This window comes from Pelophylax lessonae (genome assembly GCF_965119305.1).
Source record: "Pelophylax lessonae genome assembly, chromosome: 9".
NCBI classification, from domain to species: Eukaryota; Metazoa; Chordata; class Amphibia; order Anura; family Ranidae; genus Pelophylax; species Pelophylax lessonae.
Genome location: NC_138776.1, coordinates 265,045,697 through 265,064,716, shown reverse-complemented (window position 1 = coordinate 265,064,716; position 19,020 = coordinate 265,045,697). Strand labels below are relative to the sequence as shown.

Genomic DNA, 19,020 nt, shown 5'->3' with positions numbered 1-19,020 from the left:
ATTTCCCTTGGATATTCTTGCCATTTGACTGTGGAGTGGGCTAGATGGGCCTGGTCTTGACAGTTGGGACCTAGATGGGCCTGGTCTTGACAGTTGGGAGGACTAGATGGACCTGGTCTTGATAGTTGGGAGGACTAGATGGACCTGGTCTTGACATTTGGGAGGGCTATAAGGAACTGGTATTGACAATTGGGAGGGATAGAGGGGTCTGGTTTTGACAGTTGGAAGGGATAGATGGGTCTGGTCTTGACAGTTGGGAAGACTAGATGGGCCTGGTCTTGACAGTTGGGAGGACTAGATGGACCTGGTCTTGACAGTTGGGAGAACTAGATGGACATGTCTTGAAATTTGGGAGGTCTAGATGGGCCTGGTCTTGAAATATGGGAGGTCTAGATGGGCCTGGACTTGACAGTTGGGAGGGATAGATTGGCCTGGTCTTGACAGTTGGGAGGGCTAGATGGACCTGGTCTTGACAGTTGGGAGGGCTAGATTGACCTGGTTTTGACAGTTGAGAGGGCTAGATGGGCCTGGTCTTGACAGTTAGGAGGGCTAGATGGGTCTTGTCTTGACAGTTGGGAGGGCTAGATAGGCCTGGTCTTGACAGTTGGGAGGGCTAGATGGACCTGGTCTTGACAGCATGGTGGGCTAGCTGGACCTGGTCTTGACAGCATGATGGGCTAGCTGGACCTGTAAGGGTTATGTCAGAACCAGGATTACATGTCCCAGCTCAGATATGAATATTATCGTTTGGAAAAGGGAAAAATATCTGGAGAAACCAAGTTTTCCTGAATTTTTACACACTCATCTCTGTTTTTTTTAGTGCCTTTCCATTCACTGGCCTGGGACATTCATGGGGACAATAAAGTATGTTCAGCCTGCATAATTAGGGTGCAAACCAAGCAACTAGCAATGTCAGAAGAAGAGGTCAGCAGTTAAAGCCTACACGCTTTAGTCTAGGTTTTCCTTATAACTTCAGTCCTCCTTAGGAAACGCATCCTACACCAGATGGGTTGGCCACCTGTTTGGATTTTTCAAGCATATCTGTCAAGCTGGAAATTAGAGATAAAACATTTCCCACACTTTGAAAGGCCAATATGTCTCTGCCCCCCCCCCCCCCCCGGTGAGATCATTGACGCTGGGCTAGGCGTTTTCGGAAAAAAAATTTCCCACATTTGAGACCGGAATGAGGCTTCTCACCCGCGTGAGAGCTTTGATGGACATCAAGGTCTGATTTCCGAGAAAAACATTTCCTACATTTGAGACCGGAATGAGGCTTCTCACCCGTGTGAGAGCTTTGATGGACATCAAGGTCTGATTTACGAGAAAAACATTTCCCACATTTGAGACCGGAATGAGGCTTCTCACCCGTGTGAGATCTTTGATGGACATCGAGGTCTGATTTCCGAGAAAAACATTTCCTACATTTGAGACCGGAATGAGGCTTCTCACCCGCGTGAGAGCTTTGATGGACATCAAGGTCTGATTTCCGAGAAAAACATTTCCCACATTTGAGACCGGAATGAGGCTTTTCACCCATGTGAGATCTTTGATGGACATCAAGGTCTGATTTCCGAGAAAAACATTTCCTGCACTCTAGACACAAACATGGCTTCTCGTTCCTGTGAGTTCTTTGGTGTCTGGCTAGTTCTGACATACAAGCAAAGCCTTTCCCGCACTCAGGACAGGCTTCTCGTCTGCGTGAGACCTCTTGTGCACGACGAGGTCCGATTTCTGTAATAAACATTTGCCACACTCGGAACACCAATGCGTCTCTGCACCCTGGTAAGATGGTTGACGCTATTCTAGGCATTTTCGGAAAAACATTTCCCGCAGTCAGGATAGGAAGCTGGATTTTTCGCCTGTGTGAGATTTCTGACGTGGCGCGAGGTCTGTTCTCCGCAAAAAACATTTCCCGCACTCAGAGCAAGAATGCGGTTTCTCCCCCCATGTGAGACCTCTGATGTATGGTCAAGTCCGATTTACGTGCAAAACTTTTCCCACACGCCAAACACCAATGGGGCTTCTCACCGCTGTGAGTTCTTTGGTGTCTGGCTAGGTCAGACGTACAAATGAAACATTTCCCGCACTCAGGACAGCAATACGGCCTCTCGCCCGTGTGGGACCTCTTGTGCACGACGAGGTCTGACTTTTGTAGGAAACGCTTCCCGCACTCTGAACACAAATGAGGCTTCTCACCAGTGTGGGTCCTTTTGTGTCTGGCAAGGTCTGATTTGTGGACGTAACTTTTCCCGCACTCGGGACACCAATATGGCTTCTCACCTGTATGAGATCTTCGATGTACAATGAGATACGATTTACATGCAAAACTTTTCCCACACTCTGAACACAAATAGGGTTTTTCGCCCGTGTGAAGTCTCTGATGCACAGCGAGCGCGGCTTTGTTTACATAACACTTCCCGCACTCGAGACACGAAAGAGGCCTTTCTCCCATGTGAGATCTTTGATGGGCATCAAGGTCTGATTTTCGAGAAAAACATTTCCCACACTCTAGACAAAAACACGGCTTCTCGTCTCTGTGAGTTCTTTGGTGTCTGGCTAGCTCGGACGTACAAGAAACGCATTTCCCGCACACAGGACAAGAAAACGGCTTCTCGCCTGTGTGAGACCTCTTGTGCACGACGAGGTCTGATTTCTGTATGAAACGTTTCCCGCACTCTTGGCATAAATGAGGCTTCTCTCCCGTGTGAGTTTTTTTGTGTCTAGCGAGGGCTGACCTATGGGTATAACATTTCCCACACTCAGGACACGAATACCGCTTCTCGCCCGTGTGAGATCTTTGGTGGACAACAAGGTCATATTTATGGGAAAAACGTTTCCCGCACTCGGAGCATAAATAGGGCTTCTCGCCACTGTGAGTCCTCTGATGTCTGATCAAAAGTGATTTCTTAAGAAATTGTTTCCCGCACTCAGAACATGTATGGGACTTCTCTCCAAAGTTGATGTTTTGCACTGAAAAAGGTTTCCCGGCCTCGGAGCAGAAAAACTGAGAGTGAGCAGAAGGTTCCTCAGGGCAAAAGGGATCTGGTGGCCTATCTGGGGTAACAAAATGTGATTTAAAAAAAGAAGGGTCCTCAGGATTAGTGAGATCCAAGGATCTGTCAACATTCAGAAGTCTAGGGTGGATATCTGACAGAACGATGTTTATTCCCGAACAATCTCCTCCGATGCCTTCATAATTTGGAAAATCCTCATAATTGTTCATGTTGTTTCCAAGTCCTGAAAAAAATAAATAAGAAAAAAATATTATTGCTGGAGATGAGTGGATTGGTTCCCCTGGATGGGGATTATCATCATCATATCCAGATCAGATTTTCCATGAGGAGATATGGAATGCTGACCCTACGCTCAGTCCACTTCTACGTCATGTAATCCCCTAGAGGTCATATGGATATGGAATGCGGACCCTACGCTCAGTCCACTTCCTCATCAAGTAATCCACTAGAGGTCCATTGGATACTGAATGCTGACCCTACGCTCTGTCCATTTCTACGTCAAATAATCCACTAGAGGTCCATTGGATATTGAATGCTGACCCTACGCTCAGTCCATTTCTACGTCAAATAATATCCACTAGAGGTCCATTGGATACTAAATGCTGACCCTACGCTCAGTCCACTTCTACGTCAAATAATCCACTAGAGGTCTATTGGATACTGAATGCTGACCCTATGCTCAGTCCATTTCTACGTCAAGTAATCCGCTAAATGTCCCTTGGATATTGAATGCTGACCATACGCTAAATCCACTTCCTCATCAAGTAATCCACTAGAGGTCCCATGGATATTGAATGCTGACCCTACGCTCAGTCCACTTCCTCATCAAGTAATCCACTAGAAGTCCCTTGGATATTGAACGCTGACCCTACGCTGAGTCCACTTCTACGTCAAGTAATCCCCTAGAGGTACCATGGCTATTAAATGCTGACCCTACGCTCAGTCTACTTTCTCGTCAAGTAATCCGCTAGAGGTCCCATGGATACTGAATGCTGACTCTACGCTCAGTCCCCTTCCTCATCAAGTAATCCACTAGAGGTCCATTAGATATTGAATGCTGACCCTACGCTCAGTCCACTTCCTCGTCAAGTAATCCACTAGAAGTCCCATGGATATTGAATGATGACCCTACATTCAGTCCATTTCCTCATTCTCTTTCATCAGTGTTTCTTGGGCTTACCGTTTCCGCCGGATCTCCCAAAAACTGATCCAAAGGTGCAGCCGGCTGCTCCCATAGACCATCAAAGAGTAGATACTCTTTGATCGACTTCTATGGCCTTGGAGGACGAGAGCGAAGTTATGACGTCGCTTCTGGTCCAGACTGGAAGTAAATCATTTTTTGGGCTGTTTTTGAGGAAAAGATCTTTTCCTTTAAAAAGGGAAAGAAGAGATTTGACCCCCGACCTCTCTATAAAGTGGGCCTGTCACCAGATATTTTCATTTTTTGTAATTTGTTTTAATCCATTAAAATCTATTTCCAGAACAATTGCGTTAAAAAAAACCGAGAGACGTAAAAAATTGCAAAGATTGCCATTTTATTTCCTAGAGTCTCTGCTAAAAAAAGTGGATATTTGGGGGTTCTAAGTAATTTTCTAGCACAAACGTGCCAGAAACAGCCTGGTCGGCAAGCAGTGAACCTAAGAGGAAAGGGTTATACACACGCAAAGATAGATCAATAACATTCCTAGTCTCGGTCTTCTGGTTCCTTTGACAAAATCACGAGTCCCATGACAAAACGCGTCAGTGCGGGGCCACGTGACGTCATCACGCCCAGAACCAGAAGTAAACCGAAGTTATATAGTAGATGTTATTCCTTAAGGGGGCAATACCGTGCTGTTATGGCCCCTCCTTTACCCAGCATACCTCAGTTCTGTGAAAAAGCAGTGCTAAGGAACAGCAAAAAACACACACATAGAGCTGAAACCCTTGACCTTCAGTGGACTCCAAAAAAAAATATTTATGGTAAGTACATACATCTTAATTTCTCTTCTCCCAGCCAAAAGGATCTGGGACTTGTCTACAACCCACAACTACCTGAAGGACCAAAGTACTATACACAACGATAGATCAGTAACATTATTAGCCTCCACTACCCACCTATGCCGATCTCTGTAAGAACGTCTTCTTCTTTAATTGTCACTATCCTCACCATCTCCTCCACAGTCTGCTGATCACCCCTCACATACGTCTCCTCTTCTTCCTCGTGACTCTCAACTTTTGTTTTAGACATTTCTTTGTTCTGAAGAAGCCAATTGGTGAAAGAAATATTAAAAATGAAGAAATAATAAAGAAGAGTGTTATACAGCAATGGCAGTGATTTAAGGACCTCAACTTCATCTACCTGGTGATGGTGAGGGATGGTGTGACCTTCCTCTGTAGAATCCCGGGAATACAGAGGACGGGGACATCTCTCTGGTGGGATTCCATTACTGGATCCATCTACCTGATGATGGTGAGGGATGGTGTGATCCTCCTGTGTGGAATCCCGGGAATACAGAGGACGTGGACATCTCTCTGGTGGGTTCCCATTACTGGATCCATCTGTAGGAAACACACACACTGACTGAATACATTGTTTCTATGTGTTTATCAGATGATGGGGGATCTAGGTGGAGCCTCCGTACTGCTCTCTCCTTTACAATAAAGTCTCCTCTTACCCGGTGATGTGAGGGGCGGATGATTCTCCATCATGACGTCCTTGTAGAGATCCTTGTGTCCTTCTAAATACTCCCACTCCTCCATGGAGAAATAGACAGTGACATCCTGACACCTTATAGGAACCTGACACACACAATGATACAGTCACCATCCGGACACATCCCTTGTCTGTTACTGGATAATGTCCCAGAATTCCCAGCACCGCTCACCTCTCCTGTCAGCAGCTCCATCATCTTCTTGGTGACTTCTAGAATCTTCTGCATGTTGTGTCTCTCAGGTTTTAGGGAGTCACATGGAGGCACTGTGATGGTCATATGATCACCTGACTTCAGAGGAGGAAATCTCTGTATTGGAGAACCAATAGGAATATTATGTTAGATTCCCAGAATCCTCCTCACCTCTCCGGTCAGGTCTGTGTTTTATGAATAGAGATAAGAGTGAGGTCATGTGACCTCCCAGAATCCTCCTCACCTCTCCGGTCAGCAGGTAGATGATCTCCAGGGTGAGGTTTAGTATCTTCTCCGTCATGTGACTCCGGTCCTCCTCCATCCTCAGTGAGGTGGTTATATGATGTATCGAGAACGTTCCTCTCTGTAGACAGGTAACTGAGAAGAATTGGGAATTATCTGGTCCCTCCGATGCATTAGGATGGGGATATATCATGTGTCGCCCAGTCAACCTAGTGGGGATCTGGTGGTCATCTGTTACCCAACTTTCAAAGATAGAAAAGAGGGGCCTCTTTAGCAGGAGAACATTTGAACAAAATATGACCCTGCCACACATCTCGATTCATGTCTAATTCCATTGTTAACCCTCAAAGTTACGAACCTCGATCGTGCTTTACCAGACGGTTATAAAATGACAACCATACATCTAGCCGATATTATTATTTCTCCTCCATAGTAGAGTAGAAGAAACTCAATGGGGCGAACACTGATATATAGAGTATTATATTACATTTATCACCGATAACAGTGAGCAATAGCTCGTTGTTTATAAGGGTTCGGTTACTATAGAGGTGCTTAATTAAACGTAGATATAAATAAAATTATATTATATTTACAACATTTTCATGTGCGTAACATCAAGTCCCGGACAACAAAAGAACATTTAGTGGGCTACTGAGTATAAATATAAAATAATATCTTCTAACCTCCTCTGCTTCCAGTTCCAGCAATGTCTCCTCTCTACTTCTTCCCGACTCAACTCTTACCCGAACTTCCTATTTATACCTGGCCTCACTTCCTGTCAGTATATGTGACATCACTTCCTGTCTTCCATAGAGACTTCCTGTCTGGGCAGAAGTGAGATCACTACCTTGTGCTGTTCCGTGGAACAGCAGCCTCAAAAAATTGGTGAAAATGTAAAAATTAAGACTAAAAAATGAAGGAAAAAATTACAAAAAAATATATAAAATAAAAAAGAACCTAAAAAAATTAATATAAAAATAAAAACAATTGAGTACTGTCTGTGATAATTTTGTATTTGCAGTAACCTCAAGAAAATTGTAGAAATTTGAAACTGAAGAAAAAATATGATTAAAAAAAATAAAAATGACCAAAAAGAGATTTAGAAATACCTGCTGCTTGTTTCTGTAGCTTTACTGACTCAAACAGCAGATTTCGGTCGTTTTTAAAGCGGTAGTATACCACTTTTTGCGAGTTTTAACTACAGGTAAGCCTATAATAAGGCTTACCTGTAGGTACAATTAATATCTCCTAAACCGGCACGGTTTAGGAGATATTTGCACTGCATGCAGCCACTCACGCGAGCAGCGCATGCGCTCTGAAGGTCCGGCGGACCTTCAGCGTTCCTTGCCGGGAGCTTGCCGGAAAATGACTCCCGCGCACATGCGCCGCTCCGGCCAATCACAGCCGGATCATGTCCTTTATTCTAACTTGAGGAGGCTCTGTAAGGACAGGCAGGGGTACCAAACTGGTATAAAACAAATGTGATGTCTACATTTAATAGTAAATTGATTCAAATTGCCATTAGGTGTCAGGAAGGAAAATTCTTCCCTGTTAGAGGGCAACTCCACCGTAACTGTAGACACTTGCAGACTAAGGGTTGGGGAATCTACCCAATCTGGCCCCCATGACTTGCCACCTTTTAATGGTTGTCAGCTTCACAGCCAACTGCCTCCTAGCAAGCAGTGACTCTGACAGTGGCTGGAGCCTGAAGGAAAAGCTGAGACGCTTGTTCCCTATTGGGTTCCAGAAGACATTAGATCGGTTATGGATCCACCCACTGCCTACTGTCATTCACAAAGGTGGACTGACCATCATTGAGAAGTAGTGTCTCAGCTTGCCCATCAGGTTCCACCCACCCAGCCACATAGTTCTTCCACGCTACACTATCTGTGTGACATCTGCATTGGCGGAAGGGTCTTCGGTGTCAGTAATACTCCTCTCACAGTGCTTGCCCCAAAGTCATGTACACGGTTCTGATGCCTGCACCAATATTTGTCATGCAGGGGTACAATGGAATCCTAAAAGAGTGTCGTAGACTATGAAATCCCATGAATAAATGTGAATAATGATCTGGGCCAGATGGCTTACACCCATGGGTCCTCAGAGAGCTTAGCAAAGCTATGTCATTGCTTTTTAACTTGAGGCCATGTAAGGACAGGCAGGGGTACCAGGCTGGTATAAAGCAAGTGTGGTTTTTACATTTAATAGTAAATTCATTCGAAATTGTCATTAGGTGTCAGGAAGGAAATTCTTCCCTGTTGGAAGGCAAATCCACCGTATCTGTAGACACTTGCAGACTGACTGTTGGGGTATCTACTCGACCCGGGAAATTTTTCTGTACGAAGCCTGTAGTGACTTAAAGCAACTATGAGCTGACCTCTGGGCGCCCCTTATCCCTATGTTCCCCTATGACTGATCGCTTAAAATACAAAAAATACTCACCTAAAACTGCTGTCACATGATGCTCCAGTCCTGAGTCTTCCCTCTCTTGCTCTTTTTACAGGGGGTGGTGTCCTTCTTCAGGCATCCAAATCACTGCCTGCTTGATATAGACACTTCCTATTGACTTTCCAGTGATGTGGTCCTTCCAGGATGCAGAAGAGGAGGCTTCAGCTATGATGTAAGCACAAAGGGAATCTTTGGGGTAGGGCGGCACTTGTACACCTACAGTTCTTGACACCCAGGAATGGCAACCGTGAGGGTCTTTATTTCACTGCCCCACCTAGCTGGAAACCTTTGTACATAGCTACAGTGCCATTAAGTTGACCACTATCTATAGTGTAAGGCAACCATTCTCAACCATGTTTCCGTGGAGCCCTAGGGTTCCTCTAGAGGTTGCTAGGGGTTCTTTGAGCCGTGGCTAATTGACCTCCAATTTGATGGTGCTTGGATAGTCAACGCTAGGGGAAACCGCTGTAGGACACCAATGATCTTTTTAGCTCTCTGTAAGGGTGACATTCTGGCCACCACTGTAAGGGTGCCTTTTATTTTTATTTTTTTGACTGGCCACAATATATAGGATGTTTTTCCCCCTCCCCCCAGAGGTTCCCAGAGACTTAAAATTTATTTTGAGGTGTTTCGCTAGGATAAAGAGGTTGGAAAAGGCTGGGGTAGAGATTTTTGTGCCATTAAATTTCTAAGGATGTAAGGTATTATATTTCTTTTGCAGACTCCACTCAGCGGACATACACTCACCGGTCACTTTATTAGGTCCACCTTGCTAGTATGGGGTCGGACCCTATTTTGCCTTCATTCTTGGTGGCATAGATACAACAAGGCATTGGAAACATTCCTCAGAGATTTTGCTCCATAGTGACATGATAGCATCACGCAGTTGCTGCAGATTTGTTGGCTGCACATCCATGATGCCAATCTCCCGCTCCACAACATCCCAAAGGTGCTCTATTGCAGTGGTCCTCAACTCCGGTCCTCAGGGCCCACTAATGCAGCCTAGGGTACTGCAATCACTGAGCAGCAAATAATATCACCTGGGATGTATTTCAGTTATCTTGCAAACCTGGCCTGTTAGTGGGCCCTGAGGACCATGGTTGAGGACCACTGCTCTATTGGTTGAGATGTGGTGAGTGTGGAGGCTATTGGAGGACAGTGACCTCATTGTCATGGTGAAGAAACCAGAGGTGAGATGATTGGAGCTTTGTGACATGGTGCATTATCCTGCTGGATCAGAAGATGGGGACACTGTAGTCATAAAGGGATGGACATGGTCAGCAACAATACTCAGGTAGGCCGTGGCATTTAAACCATGCTCAATTGGTACTAAGGGGCTCAGAGTGTGCCAAGAAAATATCCCCCACACTATTACACCACCAGCCTGAACCATTGATACAAGACAGGATGGATCCATGCTTTCATGTTGTATATGCCAAATTCTGACCCTACCATCTGAATGTCGCAGCGGAAATTGAGACTCATCAGACCAGGCAACGTTTTTCCAATCTTCTATTGTCCAATTTTGGAGAGCCTGTGAGAATCGTAGCCTCGGTTTCCTGTTCATAGCTCACAAGAGTGGACCCATCTGCTTCAAGGTTGGATGTGTTGTGCGTTCAAAGATGGTATTCTGGATACCTTGGATGTAACGAGTGGTTATTTGAGTTACTGTTGCCTTTCTATCATCTGGAACTAGTCTGCCCATTCTCCTCTGACATCAACAAGGCATTTTCCTCCACACAACTGCCGCTCACTGGATATTTTCTCTTTTCCACCATTCTGTGTAAACCCGAGAGATGGTCGTGCATGAAAATCCTAGAAAGACTCAGGCCAGAGCTCATCTGACACCAACAACCATGCCTCGTCCACAGTCACTTAAATCCCCTTTCTTCCATATTCTGATGCTTGGTTTGAACTTCTGCAAGTCGTCTTCGCCATGTCTAGATGCCTAAATGCATTGAGTTGCTGCCATGTGATTGGCTGAGAAGCAATCTGTGTTACCAAGCCATTGAAAAGGGGTACCTAATAAAGTGGCTGGGGAGTTTATGTGTGATAAAACAATGAAACATATGAACTTCAGCATTCTGTGGAACGAAGAGGCGCAGTCTCAGATTACGGGGAAGATTTCAAAGTTCTGTTTTGGATTTGTCCCACCATGAACATTTTTTTAGTGCTTTCCACCCAGTCAGGTTGAGATCCAGGGTGCTTTCCTTTGGTGTTCCCATACCCAGTCAAAAGATATTTTGCCAGAATTGCCATGGACTTGCAATAGTGTTTGGCAGCTTACCTGTCCCTTCATGTCTGTATTAGAGGTCAGACTGCATTTCTGGTTCCTTTTTATCACCTCTACTTCCTGTTCCTGCCCCGCCCAGGTCCTCACAGGAAGTCTATATTAACCAGTGCACTGCAGGTCTGCTTTGCTGTTTAACAGTGTTTGTTTCCTGTTTGCCGTGTGCTTGATCTACTTTTCTGTGTACCGACTTTGGCTTGTCTCTGACTATTCCTGTTTGCCTGTTACCCTGACCTTTGGCCTGTCCCTTGGTTACCCTCATCTGCCTGTTACCCCGACCTCGGCTTACCCATCACCATTCTGTGTGTCCTGAGTGGCTGCTTCCCTTCTCTCCCTACGGAGCGTGACACGGGGGACCCCAGGGGCCACGACCTGGACCCAGCTGCAGCCAAGTCCATCCTCACAACTCGAGGCTCTGGTGAACACCTGCTGGGTCTTAGACTCCGCGCCCTGGGGAATCTTGGGCTCACGTTCCGGTCAATCCGCAGCAGTCTGCTATCGGGTTCACTACCTTGCGCTGCACCCCTGCCTCCAACAGGGTGCAGTCGTCACCTGGCCACAGGTGGCCCGACAAGAATTTTCTAATCTGTGGGCTTTTCTGCTGCAAAAATAGAGGGACCACCACTCTCCCGACCAGCCCGTGCTACATAGAAGTAAGGAGTGGCCTCAGCCTACATGTCTCTGCGAAACCACACCTCCCCAATGCGTTTCGTCCTTGCTGACAAGGGCTTAGTCAAAGGGTCCTATGGTGAAGGAGCAGCGCTCCCTCTATTCATGCACAAGTTACCCCCTGGATTGGTATACAGACCATCTTTCTTGTGGATCTAGGGAACAGGTTTCTGTTTAGTTTGTTTAGCGGTGCTGCAAGCATTCCTTTCCTCTGCAATGTTGATACTCCGCCATCGTTCAATGATAATTTTGAGCCTCACCCTTTTGAAACATTTTTATTTCAACAATGTTTTTATTTACATTATCTCACTGGAGTCTTGATCATGCATCTGATGTGGCCTCTCTTTTGCCAATGGGTGAGGTTGTATTTGCCCCTTCATTATACCCCTCACTCAGGGCAAGGACTGACCAATAATGTGAGGTCTTCTCTGACGGTTAATATTATACAGGATTTATATAGCGCCAACAGTTTGAGCAGAGCTTTACAATATAAATGGAGAAAGTACAGGTACAATACAATCCAATACAGGAGGATTAGGAGGGCCTGCTCATGAGAGCTTACAATCTAAATGGATGGGGCAAATAATACAAAAGGTGACAACTGTGAGTGATGCAGAAAGTAAAATTCCAGTTGTTAGGTGGCGTTGGGATAGGTTTTCCTGCAGAGGTGAGTTTTCTGGAATTACCTAAAGGTGGATACAGTAGGAAATATAGTAGGAGATAGCCAGACCGATTGGGTAGGGGGTTCCAGAGAATGGGAGGGGTTTTGGGGAAGTCCACAAAGTGATAACTGTGAGTTGATGGAGAAAGTCAAATTCCAGTTGTTAGGTGGTGGAATAGGTTCTTTGCAGATATGAGTTATCAGGGATCAGCTAAAGATGGACATAGTAGAAGATAGTCAGACAGTTTGCAGTTTGGAGTAGGGAGTTCCAGAGGAATGGAGAGGTTCTGGACAAGTTGAGGAGGTGAGCATGGGAAGAGGTGATGAGAGGTGTTGAGAGGGATTGGAAGAGAGGGATGGAGGACACTGAGTGGAGGCCAGTGGAGGGAGTGACAGAGAGGGGTGGAGGACACTAAATGGAAGTCAGTGGGAGGATTGGCAGAGAAGGGTGGAGGACACTGAATGGAGGTCAGTGTAAGGATTGGCAGAGAGAGGTGGAGGACACTGAATGGAGGCCAGTGGAGGGATTGGTAGGGAGGGGTGGAGGACACTGAATGGAAGCCAGTGGAGGGATGGGCAGAGAGGGTGGAGGACACTGAATGGAGGTCAGTGGAAGGATTGGCAGAAAGGGGTGGAGGACACTGAATGGAGACCAGTGGAGGGATTGGCAGAGAGGGGTGGAGGACACTGAATGGAGGTCAGTGGAAGGATTGGCAGAGAGGGGTGGAGGACACTGAATGGAGGTCAGTGGAAGGATTGGCAGAGAGGGGTGGAGGACACTGAATGGAGGCCAGTGGAGGGATTGGCAGAGAGGGATGGAGGACACTGAATGGAGGCCAGTGAAAGGATTGGCAGAGAGAGGTGGAGGACACTGAATGGAGGCCAGTGGAAGGGATTGGCAGAGAGGGGTGGAGGACACTGAATGGAGGTCAGTGGAGGGATTGGCAGAGAGGGGTGGAGGACACTGAATGGAAGCCAGTGGAGGGATGGGCAGAGAGGGGTGGAGGACACTAAATGGAGGTCAGTGGAAGGATTGGCAGAGAGGGGTGGAGGACACTGAATGGAGGTCAGTGGAAGGATTGGCAGAGAGGGGTGGAGGACACTGAATGGAGGCCAGTGGAGGGATTGGCAGAGAGGGGTGGAGGACACTGAATGGAGGTCAGTGGAGGGATGGGCAGAGAGTGGTGGAAGACACTGAATGGAGGTCAGTGGAATGATTGGCAGAGAGGGGTGGAGGACACTGAATGGAGGCCAGTGGAAGGGTTGGAAGAGAGGGGTGGAGGACACTGAATGGAGGTCAGTGGAAGGATTGGCAGAGAGGGGTGGAGGACACTGAATGGAGGTCAGTGGAAGGATTGGCAGAGAGGGGTGGAGGACACTGAATGGAGGCCAGTGAAGGGATTGGCAGAGAGGGGTGGAGGACAATGAATGGAGGTCAGTGGAGGGATGGGCAGAGAGTGGTGGAAGACACTGAATGGAGGTCAGTGGAATGATTGGCAGAGAGGGGTGGAGGACACTGAATGGAGGTCAGTGGAAGGATTGGCAGAGAGGGGTGGAGGACACTGAATGGAGGTCAGTGGAAGGATTGGCAGAGAGGGGTGGAGGACACTGAATGAAGGCCAGTGAAGGGATTGGCAGAGAGGGGTGGAGGACAATGAATGGAGGTCAGTGGAGGGATGGGCAGAGAGTGGTGGAAGACACTGAATGGAGGTCAGTGGAATGATTGGCAGAGAGGGGTGGAGGACACTGAATGGAGGCCAGTGGAAGGGTTGGCAGAGAGGGGTGGAGGACACTGAATGGAGGTCAGTGGAAGGATTGGCAGAGAGGGGTGGAGGACACTGAATGGAGGCCAGTGGAGGGATTGGCAGGGAGGGGTGGAGGACACTGAATGGAAGCCAGTGGAGGGATTGGCAGGGAGGGGTGGAGGACACTGAATGGAGGCCAGTGGAGGGATTGGCAGGGAGGGGTGGAGGACACTGAATGGAAGCCAGTGGAGGGATTGGCAGGGAGGGGTGGAGGACACTGAATGGAGGCCAGTGGAGGGATTGGCAGGGAGGGGTGGAGGACACTGAATGGAAGCCAGTGGAGGGATTGGCAGGGAGGGGTGGAGGACACTGAATGGAGGCCAGTGGAGGGATTGGTAGGGAGGGGTGGGGGACACTGAATGGAGGCCAGTGGAGGGATTGGCAGGGAGGGGTGGAGGACACTGAATGGAAGCCAGTGGAGGGATTGGCAGGGAGGGGTGGAGGACACTGAATGGAGGTCAGTGGAAGGATTGGCAGAGAGGGGTGGAGGACACTGAATGGCGGCCAGTGGAGGGATTGGTAGAGAGGGGTGGAGGACACTGAATGGAGGTTAGTGGAGGGATTGGTAGGAAGGGGTGGAGGACACTGAATGGGAGCCAGTGGAGGGATTGGCAGAGAGGGGTGGAGGACACTGAATGGAGGGCAGTGGAGGGATTGGCAGAGAGGGGTGGAGGACACTGAATGGAGGCCAGTGGAAGGGTTGGCAGAGAGGGGTGGAGGATACTAAATGGAGTCCAGTGGAGGGATTGGCAGGGAGGGGTGGGGGACACTGAATGGTTGATAAGGTGGGTCTGGCATCAGCATTCAAGCTGAAGAGGGGATGGTCTGTGCCGAGATAGGTCAATGAGGAGGAAGTTGCAGTAGTGGAGCCAAGAGAGTTTACCAGGAGAATTTGTAGCTTGGTGAGTTGGCCTAACAGCTAGGCAAATAGCAATTTTAGCAGAGTTCAGCAAAGTCAGTTTTAAAATTTCCCTTACAACTTTTTTAATGAGCTTAACTGTTTTTCAGAAACATTTCCCACACTATGACAAGGCCAGTCCCCCGTGTTGATTCCCCATGCACCTATTTACGTGTTTTTAGGCATGTGAGTTCTCCGATGTCTGGCGAGCATGATTTTCCGAGTAAACAATTTCCCGCACACTAGGCAAGAAACTGGCTTCTCAACTTTGTGAGTTTTTTCATGTGCAACGAGGTCTGACTTGCGTGTGAAGCCTTTCCCGCACTGAGGGCACAAATGCGGCTTCTCTCCCGTGTGATACCGCAGATGTACACCGAGGTGATACTTACGTACAAAACGTTTTCCGCACTCCGGGCAGGAATACGGCTTCTCCCCCGTGTGGTACCTCTCATGCACAACCAGTTCTGATTTACGGACAAAACTTTTTCCGCACTCCGAACAAGCATGAAGCTTCTCGCCCGTGTGAAATCTCAGATGTCTGACGAGATAGGTCCTTAGTAAAAAACTTTTCCCGCACACGGAACAAGTATGGGACTCCCCTAAGTGACGTCTCTGATGTTCAACAAGGTTGCCTTTGAAGGAGAAACTCTTCCCGCATTCCGAGCAAGAGAAAGGTTTCTCTCCAGTGTGAACTCTCTGGTGATCGACCAACTGAGCTTTGGATAAATAGCCCTTCCTGCACACGGAGCACGGATAGGGCTTCTCTGTCATGTGGTATCTCATGTGGGCGTTGAGACGTGATTTCAGACAAAACCATTTCCCGCAATCGGGGCAGGAGTATAAATTGTCCTCTTCATATCCAGCATTGGAGTGCCCTTTGTTAGAGGGATCTGGTGATCTGGCCTCAACATTTTCTCTCTCTGGATCTTGGGTGTTGCCTTCACCTCTATTTTCACAATTGGGAGATGAACTTTGAAGATCTTCTGAGGAAACCTTCAGGTCCTTTCCAGGTCCTGGATAAAATTATATAAAAAGACATCATTGTAGAGGTTGGCTTTAGGCTAACCCAGGCCAGACATAATGCTGACCCAATGCTCAAATCACCCTTCCCATGACGTGAACTTCTAAATGGGTCATCTGGGCTTCCTTCAGCCATGGCTGGGACGTCTCTAGGGTTGGTGTCACCTGGTGTGGTAAAACATGGTGTCCCCCCTTTACACCAGGGTCTGCAGAGTGAATACACTAAGGTAAAGGGGTTCACTGATATAAGAGGGGAGTGAGGACATTGATGTAATGGGGAACCTTTATTTCAGTTTTTCCCCTTACCTAAGGGTCTCCACTCCCCTACCTAAGGGTCTCCACCTCCTTACTGTCAGACTTACAGTACAAAATAGAAATACATATTCCATATTACAGGTCAAGAATTGTAAACTTTGAGGCCTCAAATGACCTCGTCACTGATTCATTTAAAATCCCTTCAGTTTCAAGCACACATTGCGTCAATTTGTTGGATTTGTTTTTATTTACATGTCCTTGAGATGAGAAGCTATGTCGTCTGCCCCCAAAAGGAAATTGTGTTTAGGTAAACTTTGAATATAATGCTCTGGCAATGAAATGTCTCCACACAATGGCAGATATTCAGCTAGTTTTAGGATCACACCTGTTTCCACCCATTCCCTAGCAAATAAACTAATGTTTCTACCCTGAGAAGACAAACCGAAAACAGCCTGGACAAAGACAAGAACGTGTAATTCCTTAACCTACACCAAGGGGGGGGGGGGGGGTAGAAATTGTGTCATACAGAAACCCCCCCCCTCAATGGAAGCTACAGGGTGTCAAATAAACATTGTTCACTTAGACTGATTAGAACTGCATCTTCAAATTAATTTAATATAATCATAAGCTTATACAACATCCTTGTCCCATCATATACCAGGGGGGGGGGGGGTGTGGAACTTATGATTTTATGGACAATCTTCTATTGAGTATTACATTATATCTATTATATAATAGTGTATAATGGTTAGACTATATCCCATATTTTATATCCAATCCCAAATCATGATTGTATTGTTTGTTAGCATAATAATCCCCTAGTAGATAATATTCTGATTGGAAATAACCCATGTGTAGAAAAGTTTACATATACAAGTTTTGTGTAGCAATATATACAATAACTGTCTATGTATCTATATAATTTTTACTGCTACTAAATGTAAATATATGGTATCTGGGTAAATCAGTAATTTCCAATCAATATATATATATATATATATATATATATATATATATCGTATTAATAATATATCCTTTTTAAACAGCGTTACCAGGTCCAATCCTTACCTAGATACATGATGGAGATATTAGATGGCCACGTATGTACCATGAGAGTATGGACAAATTCTCATATTGTTTTTATGATTATTATTAATTGAAGAACTTATCATATAATTCTAATATCCCATATACTGAATGACTAGTGGAGGTGTCGCCCATTGACCTCACCAGTTAATGGTTAAGTGATCCCAACCAATGGGAATAAAGTTCCACCTTCTGGGTTCGGCTTGTTGTAATTTTTACGGCCCTTTTGTTCAACACAAAATAAAAAGGAACCCCAGATGTGAGATGATGCACAACGCAACAACACTTCAATACACTTCAACATACACACACAACGCAACAACACTTCAACACACTTCAACACACACACATTGCAACAACATTCATTACACTTCAACACACACACGCTACTTACATCCATACTCATACTCATCTATACATACCCCATCTTGCTCCATCCCTTATCTGTAACTTTGAAGGACACCAGACGAAACTCCTCCCTAACCGGCCACCATTTTGGGAAAGGCAGCCATCTTAAGGACTCTGGTAACGACCATTTTAAGCTAGCAGCCATTTTAAGTGTGGTATACATATCCATTGCTGTTTATCTGATTATGATTTTCTGCTTATCATTTATTTCCTTCCTTATATGTTTTGAATTTCATGCTAAAGGGTAATGAGATTACAGTCCCAGCCGTATGAACCATATTAGATTTTTCTCTAAAGACTGATTTTTGTTTTTAGACGTTTTTATTAGTATCAAGTTTAGCGCAATATTAGCGATTAAGTCTCCCATTTTGCATAGCCTATTATCACTCCATCTGCATCGGAGTGACTGTTGGCTGCGCAATTCGCAGACAATTGTGGTCTGATTATATAGAACATTATTTATCTGTGGTTTCACTATACCTGGGGAAAACGTAATCTTGCTTTCTTTTTCTTTTTATTATTGAGCTACATATCCCATTGCATTTATCGTTTTAAGTTTGTATTTTATGTAAAAGTTATCTCTTTGTGTCACCTCAAGTCTAACTATTTATTGTGAATACATATACTTATATATTCCCTACTGTAGTCTGTATTCACTAAGATTGGTATATGCTGTTAAAAATAAATTAATCGATTAAAAAAAACTCATTATATTCGTTCAGAATAATATTCTCGAACGTGTAAAACGCACAAAATTACCTAAGGGTCTCCACTCCCTTACCGAAGGGTCTCCACTCCCTTACACAGGGGGCTCCACTCCCCTACCTAAGGGTCTCCACTGCCTTACTTAAGGGAATCCACTCCCTTACCTAAGGGTCTCCACTCCCTTACTTAAGGGTCTCCACTCCCCTACCTAAGGGTCTCCACTCCCTTACCCAGGTGGCTCCACTCCCCTACCTAAGGCTACATTCACACCTGAGCGTATCGTTTTCGCGCGTTTTTTACGGCGATTTTACCGCGATTTTACCGCGATTTACAGGCGTTTTTACAGGCGTTTTTTTGTGTAGGCGTTTTTAGATTGAATAGAAACCAATGGAAAACGCCTGTAATCTGCCCAAAAAGAAGCTCATGTACTTTTTTGAGCATTGGGCGTTTTGCTTACAGCGTCAAAACGCTCAGATGTGAACAGGGGCCATTGAAATGAATAGGATTTGTCTTGTTGGGCGTTTTGAGAGCTGATCCTAGAGCAGAAAAACTCCCCAAAAACGCCCCAAAACGCCTAGATGTGAACGGAGCCTAAGGGTCTCCACTCCCTTACCCAGGTGGCTCCACTCCCCT

General features: G+C 46.1%; 2 protein-coding genes across 2 annotated transcripts in view; one reads left to right on the top strand and one right to left on the bottom strand.

Moving 5' to 3' along the window:
- Positions 1-19,020, top strand: part of LOC309562750 (uncharacterized protein) — a 253,710-nt gene that overhangs the window by 183,631 nt on the left and 51,059 nt on the right. The window lies entirely within an intron of this gene.
- The window catches only part of LOC309564443 (uncharacterized protein), a 46,098-nt gene that overhangs the window by 13,807 nt on the left and 13,271 nt on the right, over positions 1-19,020 (bottom strand). Inside the window, 5 exon segments of the mRNA XM_082269073.1 lie at positions 1,198-1,731; positions 1,878-1,944; positions 1,946-3,237; positions 5,112-5,253; positions 15,157-15,926. Coding sequence (XP_082125199.1) covers positions 1,198-1,731; positions 1,878-1,944; positions 1,946-3,237; positions 5,112-5,253; positions 15,157-15,926 — 2,805 coding nt within the window.